Source organism: Quercus lobata, chromosome 10 (genome assembly GCF_001633185.2).
Source record: "Quercus lobata isolate SW786 chromosome 10, ValleyOak3.0 Primary Assembly, whole genome shotgun sequence".
Lineage (NCBI taxonomy): Eukaryota > Viridiplantae > Streptophyta > Magnoliopsida > Fagales > Fagaceae > Quercus > Quercus lobata.
In genome coordinates this window covers 31261916-31284110 of record NC_044913.1, presented here as the reverse complement: position 1 = coordinate 31284110, position 22195 = coordinate 31261916, and the positions used below count along the sequence as shown (strand labels likewise).

At 34.8% G+C, this 22195-nt stretch overlaps 2 protein-coding genes across 3 annotated transcripts; both read left to right on the top strand.

Moving 5' to 3' along the window:
* The first annotated feature begins 875 nt into the window (after positions 1–875).
* LOC115964179 (cell division cycle-associated protein 7-like) lies at positions 876–3988 on the top strand. The gene is made up of 7 exons (XM_031083534.1): positions 876–1368; positions 1473–1683; positions 2611–2681; positions 2773–2850; positions 3335–3422; positions 3598–3653; positions 3739–3988. The coding sequence occupies exons 1-7, from the start codon at positions 1065–1067 to the stop codon at positions 3813–3815; spliced, it is 885 nt and encodes a 294-aa protein (XP_030939394.1). The 5' UTR covers positions 876–1064; the 3' UTR covers positions 3816–3988.
* Positions 3989–8902: 4914 nt separating this feature from the next.
* On the top strand, positions 8903–21759 carry LOC115963488 (chaperone protein DnaJ). Of its 2 annotated transcripts, none has more exons than XM_031082492.1 (11): positions 8903–9349; positions 10215–10283; positions 10573–10668; positions 10890–11014; positions 11570–11765; positions 12129–12304; positions 12682–12811; positions 15615–15775; positions 19968–20059; positions 20212–20326; positions 21443–21759. In XM_031082492.1, the coding sequence occupies exons 1-11, from the start codon at positions 9017–9019 to the stop codon at positions 21672–21674; spliced, it is 1725 nt and encodes a 574-aa protein (XP_030938352.1). In that variant the 5' UTR covers positions 8903–9016; the 3' UTR covers positions 21675–21759. The 2 variants fall into 2 exon arrangements, with proteins under 2 accessions (XP_030938352.1, XP_030938353.1); XM_031082493.1 differs by having other exon boundaries at positions 8906–9349; positions 19977–20059.
* Positions 21760–22195: the final 436 nt, after the last annotated feature.

The following is a 22195-nucleotide window of genomic DNA, read 5'->3' as shown; positions in this document are numbered from 1 at the left end:
AATCGAATTTACTAATCTTTAATTGCGGTAGGCACAAAAATCAACCTAATACTATATTAAATATTAAAAAAAAAAAAAAAACCCTTAGAAACCCTAAAAACCCAAATCAAAACCCCAAGGTCCCTAAACCACAGACAATCAAGATTAAAATATCTCTCTCTCTCTCTCTCTCTCTCTCTCTCTCTTAACCCATGGCCAAAAACCAAGTTGCTACTCTATATTTTTAATTTTCTAGGCAACCAAGTTGCTACTCTATATTCTTTTGACAAAATAATATAAAGAAAAAAAAATTTTAATTAGCTTGTGTGTGTGTTTTTTTTTTTAAATTAAATTTTCTTTTGATTAAATTTTTTGTCCTGGTTTTATTTATTTTATTTGAAATGCTTACTCGATATTTTTAAATGCTAAATAAAATTTTTTTAATATTATTTTAATGGTCATGTTAGGATTTAGTGTGCTAGTAACGCACTCTGTTTTTTATGTAAGTTATTTCTATCATTGAGATGATAATAGGGATGACATTAAAAATAATTTCAAAATTTTAAAAACCAAAATTAGAGCTCAAAAAAATTGTAAACTTACCCAAATGTAAGAGAAATGTTATACAATGACATATTGTTATTGGTGGTTCAGTATAGAAAAAAAAAAGTAATTTAAGTAATAGGTTCAAATTAGAACCAATAACAAAAAAAAGTAATTGAAGTGGTATGTTTAAATTAGAATTAATGACAACTAACTTCTATAATTTGTTGTGAAATGACTGTGCAGGTTACATTTCTAAAAAAATATGCAATGAATAAAATAAAATAAAATAAATTTTACTAACAAAAATTAAAATCAGACACATTAACCAATCACACTCTCAGCGTTTCGAAATTTGAAATTTAAAATACATGACCGTTGGGAATTCTCCCAAGGATAACCTGCGAAGATAGAAAACCCACAATCAAAATCTAGTTTAAACTTGATTTGCCCACATTACCCAATCAGCACCGTCTTCTCATTCGATTGAACTTTGTCTGAATCCGTGCCTATCTTCCCATTCGATTGAACCAACCACAACAATGGGAAGGCTTGGAACAAGTGATTACGAAGACCTCCGAAATGCAAGAATCTTGGAAAATCAGGCTCGCATGGCCACACTTGGACTCCACAAAACTGCTTCCGAGCTCCGCTCAATCGCTTCCTCTGTAAAACCCACCAATCTTAGAAAACACAGTAAAAAGGACTACACACTCACGCCATTACGTCGCTCGGTTCGCTTAAAGCATTCCGATCATCGCTTAAAGCATTCTTCAACTGCCACCACCAACAAGAGGCCGAACCGCGTTTCTTTACGCCGGTCTTATCGCTTGAGAGGAAAAGAAGGTGCGTAGATTTCTTTGTTATAAAGAAAATGAAGTTTGAGTCGTTAATGTAATATAACTATTTGGGTTGTTTTGTACTAATTAACGGGAATGTTGGGAAAGTAGGTGGTGTTTCAGAGGAGAGTGTAGAAGAAAGTGAAGAGAGTTATGGTACTACTCCTAGTAGTGAAGAGAGGAGGCCTGCCAACATGCCTTTGGTGAAAGTGGGTGGTTTGGAGCTTCAGCTTTCGCCGGAATATTCTGCCCGCCGCTGCGATAGCAAAGGAAGGGGCAGTCTCTATGACCCTGTCTATGGAATTTGCTGCCACTTCTGCAGGTTTTGTTTATGCCCTTATAGCCTCTGTATCTACATTATCCATTTTAATTTTTGTATAATGGGTCATAGATAAGATAGGAGGAAATGAATTTCACTTGGATATTGTTAACACAATCATAATGACCATCTTACTTCTCTCTCTTTTTCTGTTATTTTAACTGCCTCAAATTTTTCAGAGGGACCATTTGCATTTAGTTTAGTTCCCTTATTTATTCTTGTGTTAATGATTTGATTAGTGTTCAAACATCAAAACTAATCAGCATGTGTTTCATTGTATACTTTTTTTTACATATAATTGAATATGTATTAGAAATACTTGGAATGCACAAGTCATTAGAATTAGTTGTTCTGTGTTAAAATGCACTAGTCACTAGAGTTACAAAATTTGTTGGGACATTTTGGAATTATTAGTATAACATGGAGTTACATTTAGAATCTGTCTTTGGAATTTGCTGCTACTTTTACTGGTTTAATTTTTGTATTATGGATGATGACTTTTTCTGGGATACTGTTAACATAACCATGATAATCATATTACTTCTCATTTTTCAATCAATTTTGTTCTGTTATTTGAACTGCCTCAATTTTTTTCATGTGGTCTCAATTAGTTCCCTTATTCATTGTTGTGGACTATTTCGTTTTCTGACAATTTAAATTAATTTATTGATTTATTTTCAAAAGCACTAATCATGTGTTTGGTTGTGCACTTTTTTATGGAGACTATAATAGCATCCGAGTTAAAATGCAAGTCATTTATAGTTAAAAAATTTGTTGTGACATTTTGGAAATATTAGGATAATTGTTTTGCATAGTTGGTTTCAGATTTAGTGTCCCTTGGTTTTAATTTTGCAGTATATTTTTGTTTAAAATGAAGGTGGTGATTGGAGATTAAATGTCATTGTGAATCCAAAAAATACATAATTGCAGGCAAAAGAAACTGTGCGGAGAAGAAGATTGCAAGAGATGTAGTGATCTTGATATGGATGAGCCATGCATAGGTTAGTTTTATTTCTGAAATCACTTTCTGCAATCTAAACAGTAAACATTCCATTCAATGGCTTTGACATTCCTGGAACATATTCCAATCAGGGAAGACGGATTGTTCAGCTTGTCATTCTAGCAATGGTGTTCTCTGTCGAGCCTGTCTCATGGTTCGGTATGGTGAAGGTAAGTCCCAAATATAAAGAATTAAGGAAAATGTTTCATATATCAGATGAAAGTAAACAATTTAGAAGTTCATTATAATGAAACTCTTTTATCTAAAGCGAGTATCCTTTGCTCCTCCTAACCACCCCCCACAACCCCCCCCCCCCCCCGCGGCAACAAAACAATGGATATAACATTAGCCCCACAAATCATGCAATCATAATGAGTTAAATTTACACATGAAGCAGTCACCAATTTTGTGTTTCATGTCTTGTGACTGAGTGGACTCATTCTGTTCCACTTAGAAGCATCAGATATGAGGTGACTGACCTGTACTTGGTTGAATATTTTTTGTAAGAGATGGAAAAACAAAAGAAATAAAAGTTGGTGGCTCTGGGGTTATAAAATTTTATGGTGATCTTGCAAAATAATTTACTTTGTATTTGCAGAGAGGAGAGACTTTGAAATAATTACATTTAACATTTATGCTTTAATTCATTGCTAGAGATGGATGAGGTGAGAAAGGACAAAGAATGGATGTGCCCCCATTGTGTGGAAGAAAAAGGAATTAACCCTTATTGGATATGTAACAGGTAGGAAAATCACTCTATGAAAATTGCCTTCAAGTTTCAATTATTAGTCATCTCAATCTGTTGCTGTCTGTCATCGCATTTTAGCCAATATGATCATATCCAAATGGTTTTGCAGAATCATTTTATAAGCCATTTTTATGGACTGATCGAAGATTTTCATGTTTGCTTTGGATAGTTCACTGTGCCTAAGGAAGCGAAAGATGGTTCCAACTGGCATTGCAATATTCAGAGGTTTGTCTAATTTTCTACTATTAAATGTGTAGTATATTTCTCATAGTTATTGCTAAACTTACTTACAACTGTATTGACATCAAAGCTCGGGAGATGGGGTACAAATCTGTGGCACATCTACTAATGGATGAGCTTCAACGAACAAACAAGGTGATTGCGTGAAGATGAGGAGGTTGTTCTTTGTTCAAGATCAGGAAGTATTAGCAAGAATAGAGAAGATACGTGCAATTGAAGAATAGAACTGGCTGTTCTTACTTCTAATGCGCATTTTAACATCAACTATTTTGTTCCTGTAACAAAAATTTAGGTCCTGGTATTTTGTCCATTTTCAACTGAATTGATACTAGTTGATTTTATCCTCACAAAAACGTGTGTCTATATGCATGCTAGCAATGACTCATAAATCTACTCACGGATCCAAATGACTGTCACAAATCTACCTAGTAGGCTATATGATGTCCCGTTAAGGTTGAAGCAGTCCACCACATGGTAATTGAATGCAAAACTTCTTGAATGCAGAATGGTAGATGTAGTGCGGCTGAGTTAGGGCACAAGAGTTGGCGTTTGGATGTGCTTATGACTATCTTGCCATGGTAACCATTACCAACAAAAAAAGGCAATGATGCATGCCATCTCTTTCAATTTTCGTCCATGGAATACTACATTTATTTGGTAAACTGAAGTTGCCATAAAAGAGAAGCTATATTATATATATTTTTTTAATTAAAAAAAAGCAATGAGTATGTAGTCAAGTCGTTTGCATACCAGAAAGATTGAAATGAAATGAATCGAGCATTGAACAGGCAAATATGGCAAAGTAGTTCGGGTACAGGTGAGGTACTAGAAGATACTGCGTTCTACAACTACAAGTCCTCTAGTGCACAGCTTGTATGATGATTGTATGAATATGATTACCACTATGCATTTGTGTATATTATAATATATTCCAAAAATCAACAGATTTCATTAGCCCGATGACATTCTGTCCTGGAGAATTGAAATCAGTTATTGGCATCTATGGTCATTTTTTTTTCTTTTCTTAAAATGAGTCATGGAAAGGAAATTCGAGGTTCTGTAGAGAATTAACCCACAACTTGAATGAATACAACCAAACTTCTAGCCTAACCAAGTAGCTTGTTCTGAAGACTTTCGATTGCAAGAAAATACTATAACCTCACTTCGTGATGATTTGCGCAGCACCCTACAGGAGGGATTTGAAAGAAGAAAAAAAAAACAATTCTTTTTTGGTAAATGTAAAAGAATGGTCCATGAATGAGCTTATGTAGAAAAAAGTAACCACCAAGTGTGGCCCAGTGGCTTGTTCACCATTGGGTAAGGCTCTAGGTTTGACTTGGTTTGCTCCCCAATTCGGGTCCCAGCAGCCACAACACCTTGTGGCCAACAGCAGGCTCCTACCGCAAGCGGGGATTAGTTGAGGTGCGCGTAAGCTGACCCAGACAATCATGGGAAACCAAAAAAAATATGTAGAAAAAAGTTGTTATGCTTATGTCTTCCCCAAAATGCCATGTGTAGTAAAAACAGGGAGAGTTTCATTGTAGTAAGGGACTATGGGGGCCATTTGTGGTGTAAAAGGAAAAGATTCTTGAAGATACTGAAAATCTGATTGATTATTGAGAGAGAATGATATGAAAATCTGTTAAAAATAATTAACAAACTACTCTATATATACACCGAGAACAGAGGCTAATTTGCCGCCTAAAATAACTAACTAACAAACTCTTAACTATGCAACCAATCAATGCTTGACAGCTGTCTCCACTAACTTCTTCTTTCTTCTTTCACTGGCATGTGCAATGGCTTTGTTACACCCTGCCGTTTTCTTCTTTACTTTACACTTGCCACTATCGTTTACTATAGCATGTCGTTTGTTGTCTTCTTCAACTTCAACACTCCCTTTAAGTCCTGAGCCTTAAGGTCAGTGACTTGAAGTGAAGAATTTCCCTTCAATTTCCTTGGTACAAATAAATCTTTTAATCCTAGCTTCTTAGAAAGTCTTGTAAAAGAGCTGAAGCCCAAACTTTGGAAAATATATCAGCTACTTGAGCATTTGTGGCCACATGAAGAGTCTTAATCATCCCTTCTAAAATCTTGTCTCGAACCAAGTGGCAATCCATTTTAATATGTTTAGTCCTCTCATGGAAGACTGGATTAGCAACTATATACAATGCTACTTGATTATCACAGAATAACATAGCTGGTTTAGGATGTTCAATCTTCAAATCTTTGAGCAATTGCAGCACCCAAGTTATCTCACATGTTACACTGGCCATTGCTCTATACTCAGCTTCTGCTGAGGACCTGAGACCACTCTTTGTTTCTTTGATCTTCATGATATCAAGGATTCTCCTAGATAAACTGCATAACCTGTCAATGATCTTCTCGTGTCAGGGCATCTAAACCAGGGTCTGCAAGTGGCTTGCCTTCATACTTAGACAGCCTCCAATGGATATAACATTAGCCCCACAAATCATGCAATCATAATGAGTTGAATTTACACAATGAAGCAGTCACCAATTTTGTGTTTCATGTCTTGTGACTGAGTGGACTCATTCGGTTCCACTTAGAAGCATCAGATATGAGGTGACTAACCTGTACTTGGTTGAATATTTTTTGTAAGAGATGGAAAAACAAAAGAAATAAAAGTTGGTGGCTCTGGGGTTATTAAATTTTTTGGTGATCTTAATAATTTACTTTGTATTTGCAGAGAGGAGAGACTTTGAAATAATTACATTTAACATGTATGTTTTAATTCTTTGTTAGAGATGGATGAGGTGAGAAAGGACAAAGAATGGATGTGCCCACATTGTGTGGAAGAAAAAGGAATTAACCCTTATTGGATATGTAACAGGTAGGAAAATCACTCTTATGAAAATTGCCTTCAAGTTTCAATTATTAGACAGCTCAATCTGTTGCTGTCTGTCATCGCATTTTAGCCAATATGATCATATCCAAATGGTTGTGCAGAATTATTTTATAAGCCTTTTTTATGGACTGATCTAAGATTTTCATGTTTGTTCACTGTGCCTAAGGAAGCGAAAGATGGTTCCAACTGGCATTGCAATATTCAGAGGTTTGTCTAATTTTCTACTATTAAATGTGTAGTATATTTCTCATAGTTATTGCTAAAATTACTTACAATTGTATTGACATCAAAGCTCGGGAGATGGGGTACAAATCTGTGGCACATCTACTAATGGATGAGCTTCAACGAACAAACAAGGTGATTGCGTGAAGAAGAGGATGTTCTTTGTTCAAGATCAGGAAGTATTAGCTAGAATGGAGAAAACACGTGCAATTGAAGAATAGAACTTCAACGAACAAACAAGGTAATTGAATGCAAAACTTCTTGAATGCAGAATTGTAGATGTAGTGCGGCTGAGTTAGGGCACAAGAGTTGGCGTTTGGATGTGCTTATGACTATCTTGCCATGGTAACCATTACCAACAAAAAAAGGCAATGATGCATGCCATCTCTTTCAATTTTCGTCCATGGAATACTACATTTATTTGGTAAACTGAAGTTGCCATAAAAGAGAAGCTATATTATATATATTTTTTTTAATAAAAAAAAAGGCAATGAGTATGTAGTCAAGTCGTTTGCATACCAGAAAGATTGAAATGAAATGAATTGAGCATTGAACAGGCAAATATGGCAAAGTAGTTCGGGTACAGGGGAGGTACTAGAAGATACTGCGTTCTACAAGTCCTCTGGTGCACAGCTTGTATTATGATTGTATGAATATGATTACCAATATGCATTTGTGTATATTATAATATATTCCAAAAATCAACAGATTTCATTAGCCCGATGACATTTTGTCCTGGAGAACTGAAATCAATTATTGGCATCTACGGTCTTTTTTTTTTCCTTCTTAAAATGAGTCATGGAAAGGAAATTCAAGGTTCTGTAGAGAATTAACCCATAATTGGAATGAATACAACCAAACTTCTAGCCTAACCAAGTAGCTTGTTCTAAAGACTTTCGATTGCAAAAAAAAAAAATACTATAACCTCACTTCGTGATGATTTGCGCAGCACCCTACAGGAGGGATTTGAAAGAAAAAATATATACAATTCTTTTTTTGTAAATGTAAAAGAATTGTCCATGAATGAGCATATTTAGAAAAAGTTGTTATGCTTACGTCTTCCCCGAGATGCCATGTGTAGTAAAAACAGGGAGAGTTTCATTGTAGGAAGGGACTATGGGGGCCATTCGTGGCAAATATTTCCCCTTTTTTTTTTTTTCTTTTTTCTTTTTTTTTTTTATGGAACGGTAAATATATATATATATTTTTTGAGAATACAAAATATTTTAACAGACACATAGGAGAGACTAGAGAGTGGTGAAGGTTTTTAAAAAACTGACAGTATTATTACTACCAAGTAATTTATTTATTTATTTATAGAAAAAATACAAGCATACAAAATTTGTTTTTTGTAACTTTTCAACTTTATCACTTAGCATTCTGTTACATTAGCAATGTTTATTTCACACCTGTTGTTGCATAGAACAATAGTCACGATTGTTGTACAAATTGTGTGTGTATAGTTGTGTGCAACAATAGTGTGAACTAGTATTTAGCCTGTATTACATATAATGGTTGATATTCTTCTAATCCATTGCCATTGCCAAATAATAATAATAAAATTTTAACTTTAGATCCTTTGAATTATTAAAAAAAGAAAAAGAAAAAAAAAAGGACTATATATATATATATATAAAAAGTGAAAGCAAAACAAATTGATACTAATATCACTTGGATAAGTAAAATTTTTATATCCACGCAATAGTTTTTATCGTCTTATTTTTCTATCTACTCAATCAAACACTTTCTCACCAAAAAAAAAAAAAACTCAACCAAACAGAGCACACAAGAAAACTTATTTCACAGACACAAGTGGAACGCCACTTTTTCTTTTTCCTGTAAAATTTATTTTTCTTGTAGAGTACTAAAGCTAAAGACACAAACAAAGTCGTTAATTTTTCAACTTTTACACCCGAAAGCAGGAAAAAAAAAAAAAAAAAAGGAATCATGACGTATGAATATCAAATTATTTTAAATTCTATTTGTTGTATATATTATTGCCCATGAAATTTGACCCAAATAAAACTTTTTCCTTCCATAAAAACGGATAAATAAACGATAAAAATCGTTAGTTCAAAACGCATAGAAAAAAAAAGAAGCAACAACAAAAATAGTAAATAATTTAATGGCGTTATCAAAATAGCACATAAATGTCCACATTTGATTGCAGAATGCAGAGAACAAAACATAAACCCCACTAAAACCCCAATCAAAAACCAGACCTCATCAACACCCTTCCCACTTCACACTTCCAACAATGCCCATAACCATAACCATAACCCACACTCCTCATTCCTCTATCTCCACCTTCCCTCCTCCATTTCCCAACTCTTCTGCACTTCGCCCCAATTCATTCCTTAAATTCCACACTTCATCATCCCTCAGCTCCGGTGCTTCCACCTTCTTCAACAAAACCCTCCTAATTCCAAACCCTAATTCCGGTCGTTTCCTCCGCAGGAGATCACCACTCCGCCGCGCTTCGCTCCGAGCCAGCGCAACCGCATCAACCGACTACTACTCCACTCTGAAAGTCGGTCGCAATGCCACTCTGCAAGAAATCAAAGCCTCCTACAGAAAGCTCGCTCGTAAGGTTTGTGCCTTCCTTTAAGCTTATCCATCACTTTGCCAACATTACAATGTGTATTTGCCTAATTCGTGTTTTGACTAAGTGTTAATTAGTGCTTCCTTTAGTATTGTAGTTGAATTTCTTGCGTTACTTATTTCATGTAGATTCATAATGAAGAATTACATGGAAATCAATCAATTTATTTTTAGAATAGGATTGTTCTTCGTGCATCATTATTGTTTGAGTAATGCTACAAACATAACAAATTTTCATAATCACTTTTTATCTACTAATAACGATTAACAACTCGTCACCTCAGCAATTGTGAAATTTTTAGTGACTCTAGAATTATTGTTGTTGTTATCCTCTTAGGACATGTGATTTTCCATGCTGTTATCCATTTAAGCTCTTAGAACCTTTGTTAAGCTATTTTTAATCTTGTGACAAAGATATGCTTCACACATCATTTCACCAGCCCTGCTTAATTAAAGTGCTATAGGTACCGAAAACCTACACGTAATTTTCACTACCTTCATACATTTGTATTGCAGTGGGACCCAGGTGATGTGATTGCTTGTAGGAAGGGAGTGAAAGATTATGTGGTTTTTTTGGTGCTTGTAGCATCACTAGATTAATTAATTTGGGATAGTTTGCATTTCTATTCACTGATTGTCAAGTTAGGTTTTGCTTTAAAAAAAATTATATCAACGACATGGAGATGTACTTCATGCCATTCAATTTTTGATTTCCAAAACTCTTTTAGGACCTCTTATGTAATTTTTTTGTATTCTTTAATTATTTTGTTTTCATAATTGTGAACATAAGTTCATTTTTTTTTTTTTTTAATTGTACTTATCAAAAAAAAAAAAAAAAAAATCCTTTGGAGCAGTATCATCCGGATCTGAATAAGGGTCCTGGTGCAGAAGAGAAGTTTAAAGAGATAAGTGCTGCATATGAGGTAATTCTACTCCTAACATACTTCTTTTTCTGCAATATATATATATATATATATATATATATATTTTAATCCTTTTCTGCAATCATTTCTATTTGCTCATCCTAGAACCATATGTTACTCTGAATTTTTCCATGTATGATCAATAAATTTTGTCCTGCTGGGATGTATGAATTGATGATGAATCAAGTAGATTAAAATGTAGTTTTTACAAAATTTAATGATCATATGCGGCTGGATTATCTTTTTTTCCTTCGGTTTTCATTCATGTTGTAATAAAGCATCTGTGTAGGTCCTATCAGATGATGAGAAAAGATCTTTATATGATCGCTTTGGTGAGGCAGGTTTACAGGGGGAAAATGGTGGGTCAAGCAATTATTCACAGGGAGTAAGTTCACAAGCAACTCTTCAACTTTCCACAATGTCCAAATAAGCAAATCTGCTTGATTACATTATTATAGTTCTCTGATATATACCTATATGTTCTCTTTTGACACTTTCTTATATAGGGTTTTTATTTTTGATCCCCCCCCCCCTCCTCCCCCTCATTTCAAGTAATTCACGAGGCTTCTTTTCTTGTTTCATTGAATTATTATTGTTTTTTTTTAGGTGGATCCATCCGTAATATTTGATGCATTCTTTGGTGGGTCCGATGGGCTTTTCGGAGGAATGGGTGAACAAGGAGGCATCAATTTCAACTTTAGAAACAGGGGAAACCAGGCTCTTGACATTCGGTAACTATCTGCCTGCAAAATCGATATGAGTTGCTTTTGAAGCTATGAAATTAGTCCCCCCACTCAATATTAAAATGCAAAAGGGAAGTTAATAGCACTTTACATATATACTAAAAGGCTACTTTCTCCATGTTTTTCCAATGAAATTAATTGTTTGTTTGTTTTATTTATTTAGTTTTTACAAGTATTCCTGACAGATGCAGCCTTACCATTTCAGAACCACACACCTATGTTTCTAACAAAATCCACTGTACAGCTATGCATAGCCACACAGATGCAAAAGAAATTTTCCATGCAGCATAATTTGCATTTGAAATGTTAATATGGGATTGCTGGATTTTTATAATTCACTTGTGAATTTCTGGTTTCTTTCCAAAACCATATTTTCCAATAATGTATATACATAAGCGAAAAGTTTGCATGTATTTTGTATCTTTACAATTGTCACTCTTTGGAATTTCTTTTTTCCATATTCATTAACCCACATTTCGATCCTTGGATTATGAGCCCCTTTAAATGTAGAAATTTACTCATACTAAAGTAAATTTAATACAGGTATGACCTTTATATGAGCTTTGAGGAAGCAATTTTTGGTGGACAGAAGGAAATAGAAGTCCCTTGTTCTGAGACATGTGATAAGTGCGATGGAACAGGAGCGAAGTCTAGTAGTTCCATAAAATCATGTAGGGCATGTGGTGGTAGAGGAGGGGTAATGAAAAGTGAGAGAACACCATTTGGAGTAATGTCACAGGTAAAATGAACTATTAGAACCAAAAAATTACTGGTGAGGACATAGAATACAATTTCAGAACTTCTGTTGTTTTGCAATGAAGATAGTCATATAGCTTGTATTATGATATGATGTGTATACTCTAATAAAAACTTGTTTTTTTAATTAAATAGCTAAATAATTACAGTTTATGTTATGGATTTTTATTAGGTTAATGCTACTTTTCTCTTATGTCAAAAAGTTCTATATGGGCTGATATTATCAACTATAGGCACAAAAGGATGGGCTGATCGTTTAATCTTACTCCTGCCATTTATTCTTTAATTCACTTCCTATAGTTGACATATGTAGTATGCTGCATGAATGTTGTTATATGACTTTTAGGTATCAACTTGCTTAAAGTGTGGAGGTGATGGCAAGATAGTCACTGATCATTGCCAATCCTGTGGTGGCAGTGGTCAAGTGCAGTCAAAGCGTAATATGAAAATTGTCATCCCACCTGGTGTTAGTGATGGAGCCACAATGCAAATTCAAGGAGAGGGAAATCTTGATAGGAAAAGGTGTGTAAGCAAATGAAGCCCCCCACCCCCCGCACGTGTTTTAAAGGGCATAGTTGTGGCTGTTTACTTCCATAACTTGATTGCATTTTTCCCCAAGGGATGATTTTAAATTAGTAATTTTTTGTTACTTGGGTGTAATTTAAGTCCCTGGGAAGTGGGGACAATATACAGCAGCATAAGCCCACATTGCAAGAGGAGGGTACTCCCCTTTTTCAATCCTCTCCTCTCCTCTTCTCTCCCTCTAAACTTCCAAACATAAGGGAAAATATGGTATCATGAAAGCAACTGAATATACTTTGGCTCTTCCACCCCCTCCCCTTCCCCCTTTCTCCTTTTCCTTCTTTCTTTCCTTTTATTTTATTTTATTTTTCTGACAGGGGCATAGCTGGTGATCTCTATTTGGTCGTCCATGTAAATAAAAAGCATGGAATTTGGAGGGATGGTCTTCATTTGTACTCAAAAATTAATATTGACTATACTGAGGCAATACTAGGGACTGTAGTAAAGGTAAAAATAGTTACTACTATTGTTAGACATGGAGCAAATTTTGTCATTTTTCTAAGTTTTATGGTGATTGATTTTCTGCTTTACAATAGTTTATTTTGTTTGTTTGTTTTTGTTTTTTGTGTTGATTTCATTATATTTAACATTTATGATTTATCACCAGCTAAGGATGACTTTTAGTCTGCATGCCAAAGTGTTGATTACATTGTTTGGTTGCCTTATATAAAAAATTATGTTGAATGAAATCCATAAGTTTCCCCATATATAACTTTGAAAATATATTTATACTTAGCAAATAGAGATAATAATTCAGTGTTTGGGAAATTCATGATTTACAGAATGTCAATGACTAGGATATTGGGTGAACAATATAATCATTTCTGTGCCAATTATGTTGTTCAAACCTTTTGGGTCCACTTACATGAATGAACCATTCTATTCTTTCCATACTCCTGGATGATGCTCGAGTTAGAAACAAGTAATGAGGGATCCTACAAACTCCCATTATGGGCTAGGTTGAAATGTAATTGGGAGTTGAAATGATTGGAATACATAATTTAGTTTTAATGTATGGTTTTGTTATTTTGCCACTCATAAGGGCATACTTGTAATTTGTAAATTAATAACTATTTAAAAGTAATAAAATATCTGTTAGGGAAGAATAGAAACCCTAATAGTATTAGAGTACTACAGTCTTGGCTTTTGGAAGTTTGGAGGTAGAAAGAGGAGTGGAAGATTAAAAGACAGTTTTACTGGTAACAGGTGATAACCCTGAGGAAGTGAATCTGAAATAAAAGACCTCGGAGTTTTGAAGTACTTTCTGGTTATCGAAGTAACAGAGTCCAAGCAAGGTATATTTATATCTCACTAGAAATATGTTCTTGATCTCCTAGAAGAAATGGGAATGCTTGCCTGTAAGACCCATGATAGAATAGAATCACAGATTTGATGAAGATCCGAGGGGTGTACTAGCTGATAAAGGGAGATACCAATGCTCAGTTGGAAGATTGATCTATTTGTCACACACTTATCCTGATATTGCTTACTTCAGTGTGGTTAGCCAATTCTTGCGTGCACCATGAAAATCCCATATGGATGCTGTGTACCATATTCTTTTGGCATGTGAAATCAATTCTGGGCAGAGGATTGCTTTTTTCTTGCCATGGTCACTTAGCAGTGGAATCTTGTACTGATGTGGATGGATTTATTACTGATAGAAGATCTATGTCAGGATACTGTACCTTTTTTGGAGGTAATTTGGTCATTTGGAGTAAGAGACAGGTAGTTGTAGCTAGATTGAGTGCAGAGGCCAAATTTTGAGCTATGGCTTATGGGATTTGTGAGCTTCTTTGGGTGAAGATGATGTTGAAATAATTGGGGTTTAATGCTATGGAAACTATGTGATTTTATTGCAACAACAAGGTAGCAATTGATATTACTCATAATCTTGTACAACATGACAAAATCAAAGATGTTGAAATTGATAGACACTTCATCAAGGATAAGCTAGATGATGGCGTAATCTGTACTCAAGTTGTGAAAACTGAGAACCAACTAGTTGACGTCTTAACTGAAGGAGTTTCAAGTAGAGTTTTTTGTACTATTTTAAGCAAGCTGGGCATGAGAAATATCTTTGCATCAGCTTGAGGGGGAGTGGTGGAATACATAATTAGGTTTAAATGTATTATTATTATTATTATTATTATTTTATTTTTCCACTCATAAAGGCATACTTCTAATTACACATTAATGACTTTTCAAGGGCAATAAAATACATGTTAGGGAAGATTAGAAACCCTAACAGTCAGAATTTTAATCTTAACAGAAACCATCCTGCGTTAGGTAATTGTATGGTTTTAGTCACCATGCTTTAGTGCCCCTGGTGTGTTATGTTAAAATGATCACAATGGTATGAAAGAATCAGCCATTTGCTGTTATATTATCACTTTATGAGGCTGCCAATAGGGCTATCCAAGTAGTAGACATTTAAGTAGAATTAGGTGTAGCAAACTTAAGGAGCTTGTTGTTCAATTGGTCAAGTATCTTGGTCTCGCATTGGATACCTAGATTAGATCAAATCTTGCCTTCACCAGCCATTAGGCGTATTTAAGGAAAGGGAAAGGAGTACCTCCTACTTTTTACCTTATAGGCCTACTTGGTATGTGATATTCCAACAAAGTGGGGCAAACTTCACCTTTTGGCTAAATATTTAATTTTTTAACATCTTTTTCCATTGTTATTTAAACTGTCACATATCATCTTCTTTTACTGCTTAATGTCAACTGAAATAAGTTGCTTACACTGTGTTGTATTGGAAAATTATGGTGTCACTGTGCCATATTATTGTAGAGATTCAAAGTAATAGACTAAAATGAAGAGTGTGTCCAGTATATTTTTATTTTTAGATAATGGTAACTTTTACTACATGAAATGGAGAAATTGAAGTGACTTATTGTTCCTATAAAAAAAAAAGGCCCAACTGTTATAGAGGAAGAAGAAAGGCTTATTTCAGCCAACCAGTAAGTGTGCGGATTGTGATATTTACTTCTAATATCCATTGGAGTAGGATCCGTTCTTTTATTGTTAAATTTTTTTAAAGTCTATTCCTTCTGTACATTTCTTCAATAGTACGCATGGCTTCTGTGTGATAATGCATTGTTTTTCCTACTTTCTGTTATCCTTGAATTGTGGATGCTCTGGATAAGCATGAATCTTTGTAGTATTTTCCAGAGAACTATGGCTATTGGTACTGGTGTGCCCAAAGTATGAATACACGTTTGACATAGAAATCTTGAAGTAACTTCAGGTAGAAACTGTTGAGGGTATGAGAGATCTTCAAATTCCTTCTGGGATTCAGCCTGGAGAGAGAGTTAAAATGTCACGCATGGGTGTTCCAAACATCAATAAACCTTCTTTTAGAGGTGATCATCACTTTATCGTGAATGTTCTGATCCCAAAAGATATCAGGTCGGTGTCCTTTCACTATTTACACTTCAAAATTTTATACATTATTTTGGCTTTGACAGTATTTGACTTTAAATCGATATGTACTTCTTGCATAACATGTTAAACTAAACTTATCATTGAAGCAGCTTTTTCGTTTCAACTCATGAGCATATGCTATGCATGTCCAGGTTTAACTATTTGTTTAAGACGTTTTATAGTGAATTAGTTATTAACCATATAATATATGGTGCTTTTGAATTGAAAGATTTCAGATGTATTAGTCTCCTTTGTGGTGTCTACAAAATTCTTGCCAAGGTCTAGCAAACAGGCTGAAACAAGTTTTAGGGTAGATCATTTCAGACATTCAAAATGCATTTATAGAACGTAGATATTTTATGGATTCAGTGCTCATAGCTAATGAATCCTTGGATAGTTGCTTACAATTCGGAATCCCTAGAATTCTCTGTAGATCTGAAGAAGGCATATGACCATGTCAACTGGGATATTTTGGTTTACTTATTACAAAGGTGTGGTAAACTGTCTTTGACAGCAGTAGAGTTCTGCATCAAGGTAATCCTCTTTCCCCATTGCTGTTCATTGTAGTATTGAAGGATTTAAGTGGATTGATGTCTAGAGTGATGGTAGGAGGTTCTGTATCTTTGGGAAATACGAGACTGGTAATATTGCACTTGCTTTTTTCTGTTGATACTCTGATTTTTTTTGTTATGTGAATATCAATTTAATCTGCCATATGAGATGTATTTTGTTATGTTTTGAGGGTTTTTTCTGGCCTTAGGGTAAATCTGACCAAATCTGAGTTGGTACCTGTATGGGTGATCACAGAGAAAAGGGTTCTGACTAACATTTTGGGATGTAGGGTTTCTTCTGTCGCAATGACATATTTGAGACTCTCTCTTGGGGGCTCATTTCAAAGGTAGTAGTATATGGAATGGCATCCTCGAGAAGATGGAATAGACATTGTTGTTTTAGAAGAAACCTATCTTACAAATAGTTCACCTCACACTAATTAATAGTGTGCCCTCTAGTCTCCCATCTTACTTCCTCTTTGTTTTCCATACACTGCTTAGCGTGGCCCATAAATTGGAAAAAATACAAAGGGATTTATTCTGTGGTGGTATTGGTCGTACCCTGTGCACAAAGCTCTCAATTTTATGGGGTTTGGGAGAGGTGATGGTAGGCAGCCTTACCCCCAACTCTTTTGGAGAGGCTGATTTCCAGACCTAAAGCTGCCACCTCCCGCTTTTTGTGGAAGGCACTTGCCTTCACATTAAGGCCTGACCTGTTGCTTTTGGGGTAATATTGGTGGTGAGCATAAATTCCATTTGGTGAATTTGTCTAAAATGTGTACCCAAATTCAAAAGGGGGTATTGGTATTAAAAAACTTTTGATTTGTAAGTAAGCTTTACTTGATAAATGGTTGTGGCGTTATGTGGTAGAAAGGGACTCACTTTGGAAGAAAGTGATAGATAGTAAATATATTACTGATATGGGTAATTGGTGTTTAGGTATTGTCAAAGTCCCTTATGAGGTTGGTTTGTGGAAATATATCAGATATTGTTGGAAGAGATTTGTCTCTTATACACGCATTGAGGTGGGGGCTTTAAAGTTTTGTTTTGGAAGGATCACTGGACTAGCAAGGGAAGTTTCAGAGACAAGTATCCTTAGTTTTCAGATTTGCTAGAGATAGAGGTGCCCTTGTATCAGGCTATTTGGAGTGGGTTAATGGACAGTTACATTGGAAGTTGCTTTTCATTAGAGAAACTCAAGATTGAGAGAGTAAATCGTTGGAAAATTTTTTACATAACCTACATGCAGAATGTCACCCATACGGGGGGTCATAGATTGGTGTGGCTACCATCACCAAAGAAAGGATTTCAAGTAAAATGCTTTTATAAAGCCCTTAAGTTAGGGAATGTCAGATCAGCCCAATTTCCTTGGAAGTTCATTTGGAAAGGTAGAACCCCACCTAGACTTGCTTTCTTCATTTGGATTGCAGCACTAGGAAAATTTTGACAACGGATAATTTAAGAAAGAGGATAATTACAATTGCAGACTAGTGTTGTATGTGTAAGTCCAATGGAGAGTCAGTGGATCATCTTCTACATTGTTCTATTGCTAGGGATTTGTGGGATATATTACTCTGCATATATGGGGTTAGTTGGGTAATGCCCAGTTCTGTACTTGCTACGTTGGAGTCTTGGAAAGGTACTTTGGAAGTGTGGGGAACAACTCCTCCATATCTCATGAGGTGCATTTGGAACAAGAGAAATCATTTCACTTTGGTGGGAATTATCATTACCCTATATTAACTTCCTATTTTTGAAGTCCCTTTACTAGTGGAGCTCCATCTCCTATTCTTTCTCCATGGTTTCCTTCATGGACTTTTTAGATGATTGTCAGTCGATAATCTCTAGGCCTGTGTAATTTTATTATTATTATTATTCCTTATCTTTTTCTCTTTCTCTTTCTGTTTTTTCTTTACTACTCTGTTATTGAATTTTATTTTACTTAATAGAAAAAACACATTTCTTCTGTGGTATATGTTTTAAATGGTTTATATATGTTTTTGTGCAAATTTCATATATTATAATGAATGAGGTAATAGGAGCTATCTTTTGGAAACTGTGCCCATTGATACTAGTTTATCCAACATATATGTATGTGCACGTGTTTGTTTGTTCCCCCTCACCCTCTTTTGTCACTGTCACATCTTCTTGATACTTATGATTTGTTTTGTAGGTGCATAATGCCTTGCACTTTGCAGTTTCCTTTAAATAATGATTTTTATTGATATCAGTGATGGATTAAGCTGTTTAGTTTCAAAATGATAATTTGCCAGCAGATGCATCATAAGTTAACCAAGTGCAAATTTTTTTTTGCAGTGGGTTCTACAAAATAGTAATAGGAACATATTACTGGAGCCTAGGTGTCAGCAAAGTCACAAAATTCCTCCTTTATATATATATATATATATATATATATTTTCCTCCCCTTTTCTTGGTGAATACTATCCAAACATCAACTTCCTACATTAAAGCCCTAGGTTCTCCATGCTCTGCTCGGTCAAAATTAGCAATTGGCTTTTTGTATTTTTTAAAATATATTTATCAATAACTTATACATACGATATACACATGCAGCATGGGTAGGAGGAGGTGAGAAAATAATAAGATCAATACAAATGCTTTGACCGGAATGTATGGCCAGGCCATGGTGGACAAAATCAAATTGCAAAATGCAAAAATACAAATAAATACATTCATTTTGGATCATTTTTTTTACAGTGATTAAATAATTGAATAGTGGTCAAACTGAAATTGCTGATTTCCTTCTGAACAAAAAATTGGCACCGGACTCATTAGTCTTGATTAATTGCAATGTCTCTTATGTATATTATCTGCTGGGTCCTAGTACTTTTTCTCCTCAGTTGTACACAATGAACATGCCATCATGCTATTTGATTATTAAAAATTTATTTAATATCTGATTTAATCTTTTTATGTTGTAGTAAAGAATTATCTTTATCAATACTTCATCCAAGGTGGCTGTCCTCTCTTAAAGAAGGAGATGACTATTTTCATTTTTTTGGATAAGTAATAGAAAATAAATGACCAAATTATAGGTTGTGTTTATATTTTCAAAAGAACACTTTTGCAAACTATACAGTCAACACTGTCTCTCAGAAGTTGCCCATGTTATGATGATTGATGCCATCATAAATACAAATCCACTTTACAAGGCCTTCTAAATCACCGATATTCATGCAAGAAATTTTGGGTGGAAATATGGAAAGAATGCATGTTGTAATGCAAGTAGATTAAATAGACTAAATAAAACTAGAAATCTACTTGCTTTTTAGCTCCAATGACATTAGCTTGTGAAGAAACTCATTTTCTTAATATAAATGCTAAGGCCAAACTGAGGATTACCTTAGGAATGATGTTGAGTTGCAATGTATATGAAGCCTACCGGAAGCATAAAGTGGCTGTTTATCTACATGTTAAAGTTTTACTTGCATAATCCTATTTTGTTCTGTTATCTTGTGATGCTTCCTTCCAATTGAAATTTAGTTGGATGGAAATGGCAGTGATACAAACTGTTCTTGATGTTTTCTATCTCAGTACACATCTATTTTGGGAGGCTTCTTGATATTTTGAATTTTCTTTAATAAATTTTCCCACTGATAAAAAAGTGATGGCAGTGACACAGAACGTGCACTTGTTAAGGAATTAGCATCGCTTAGAGCATCCAGCAGACTCCATTCTGATTCTGCCAATACAAATGGTAATGTCATCATATTTCTTAAATTAAGACCTTTTGATTAAGATTAGATTGTAGGTGAACATTCTGATGAATGTTTATTGGATGGCTGAAGTGAGTTAATATTGAATGTCCATTCAGAATTTTATATGTCTGCTTTATTCTACCTTTTTCAGGGACAATGCATGGTGATTTTAATGAACATAAAATTAGAGACCTTAAAAACCATGCTTCAAGTCCAGGGATCAAAGGTGTTGCATCTTTGTGGAAATCAATTAAGAATTTCTTGGGGTATGTTTCACTGGTCTTTCTTACCATGTATTCGTAGCTTGACTTGCCAATTGGATGTGAAAAAAAAGTTGAAAGTAAATCACAAAAAGTATATTTAATCAATGAAAAGTGCTAAATTGTTTGGAATTGAGACATCAATAAAGAGTAAAGTCATGTTTTAAATAAGAAAGAATTATGATGTACCACATTCTTGTAAAAAATTATGATCTAGTATACTAAGCTAATTTTTTTCTTGAAAATTGATTTATGTCACTTGATAATCAATTGATATCTATTACTTGGGATCAAGGAATGTCTATGTTGAAAGTATCTTTACTTCTTTAGGGACTGCAAGTTATGCTAAAAACATACACACGTACCCACGCATGGGTTAGTGAATAAAAGAGGGGTCTTGAGTTTGTTATCTTTTAAACTCAGGTAATCATTCTTGAAAATGATTTGCTTTTTACTAAATGCGGGAATGTTTATCTTCTTGAGGATTTGAGTGGAATGTTACATAAAAACCTAGACATGGGAGTCCCACATTCTTAGGCATCTGATTCTGGAAATCCAAGATTCCAAGAATGTGAGTTTTCCTGGAAATTCAAGATTCCACTAACCAAATGACCCCTAAACAATTATGTTGGATGACTAAAAGCAATATTCATATAAGCCACCCTTTCTAATCTGTTTGACAGATTTATGATTTCTTGCTTGAAGCCTATAACCATTTTCTTTCAGGCCTTACCAATACTCAGATTGGTACAAAATAGTATTGAAGTTCTCATGCCCATCCTCCCCACCCAACCCCCCAGAAGGTCAATGGGAAACCTGTAACCATAATTAGGCATGATGAGGATCTTTGTATTCAAAACTAGGTTCATCGTGAAAAAATCAATGACATTGATAAATACAATTATCATATGTTCTAGAACGAGTCTTGAATTTGCTTGTCCTCTATTAGTCCTTGAACAAATTATTTCGTGGATTGAATTTCACTTGACTGTCTACAGCTCCATTGTGTGTGCTCGGGGTAACTCTTTCAATTACGCTTATATTCATCATTGTCAGAATTGGGTTCAAGCTTTCCCAGCCCATTATTCTTCCTGTGGATCTTAATCTTTTGCTTATTTACAGGCAAAGACGATCTGAAGAAGGGTTTGCATCAGTCAGCTTCGACTCATCCTCATCATTGTGGAGGTGTAGCAAGCCAGATTCCTCATTGGCATTTTCAATTTTTATATTTTTTATTATTACTTGTATATTTACCTTGATTAGACAGACTGATGACTGCACATCTGTACAAAAAAGAAACGATAACCCTAGTGCCTGCAGAAAACAAAAAGAACGTAATTACAGAATTTTTTAGGCTCAGATAACTGATAAGATTTTATCTGCTTGCTATACTGTAATAGACAATGGGACTTGAAGTTATGTATCAATTTTGCCGCATCCTCCCTTTTTGTCTTCTTAAGTCTTGGGAACTGTGACATGGTCTTATTGCCTCTTCTTTCATGCTTACTATTGCTTATTCGATATATGTCGATGCCATTGATGTGGGAACATGGATATTGCCCAAGACTTGACTTCTGTGTGGAAATTGATTTCTAGAAAATGGTTTCTGCATTTATAGGCGTTTGGGGCAACGGTAAATGTTGATCAACCAGAAATTGTTTTCTGTTTGACTGTAAAATAACAGTACTTATGGTTGAAAACAATTTACGGAAAACAGCAAACCATTTTCAGCCTTATACAAAACTTATCAACTGAACCTCCTTCTCACCCTCTACCATCTGCCACCCAACCACCATCACTCCCCCCACTAACGTTCGTGGTCTCTGGTGTCATATGTTTTTCATAATATTGTTAGGAATGCAATCAAACTCTTGA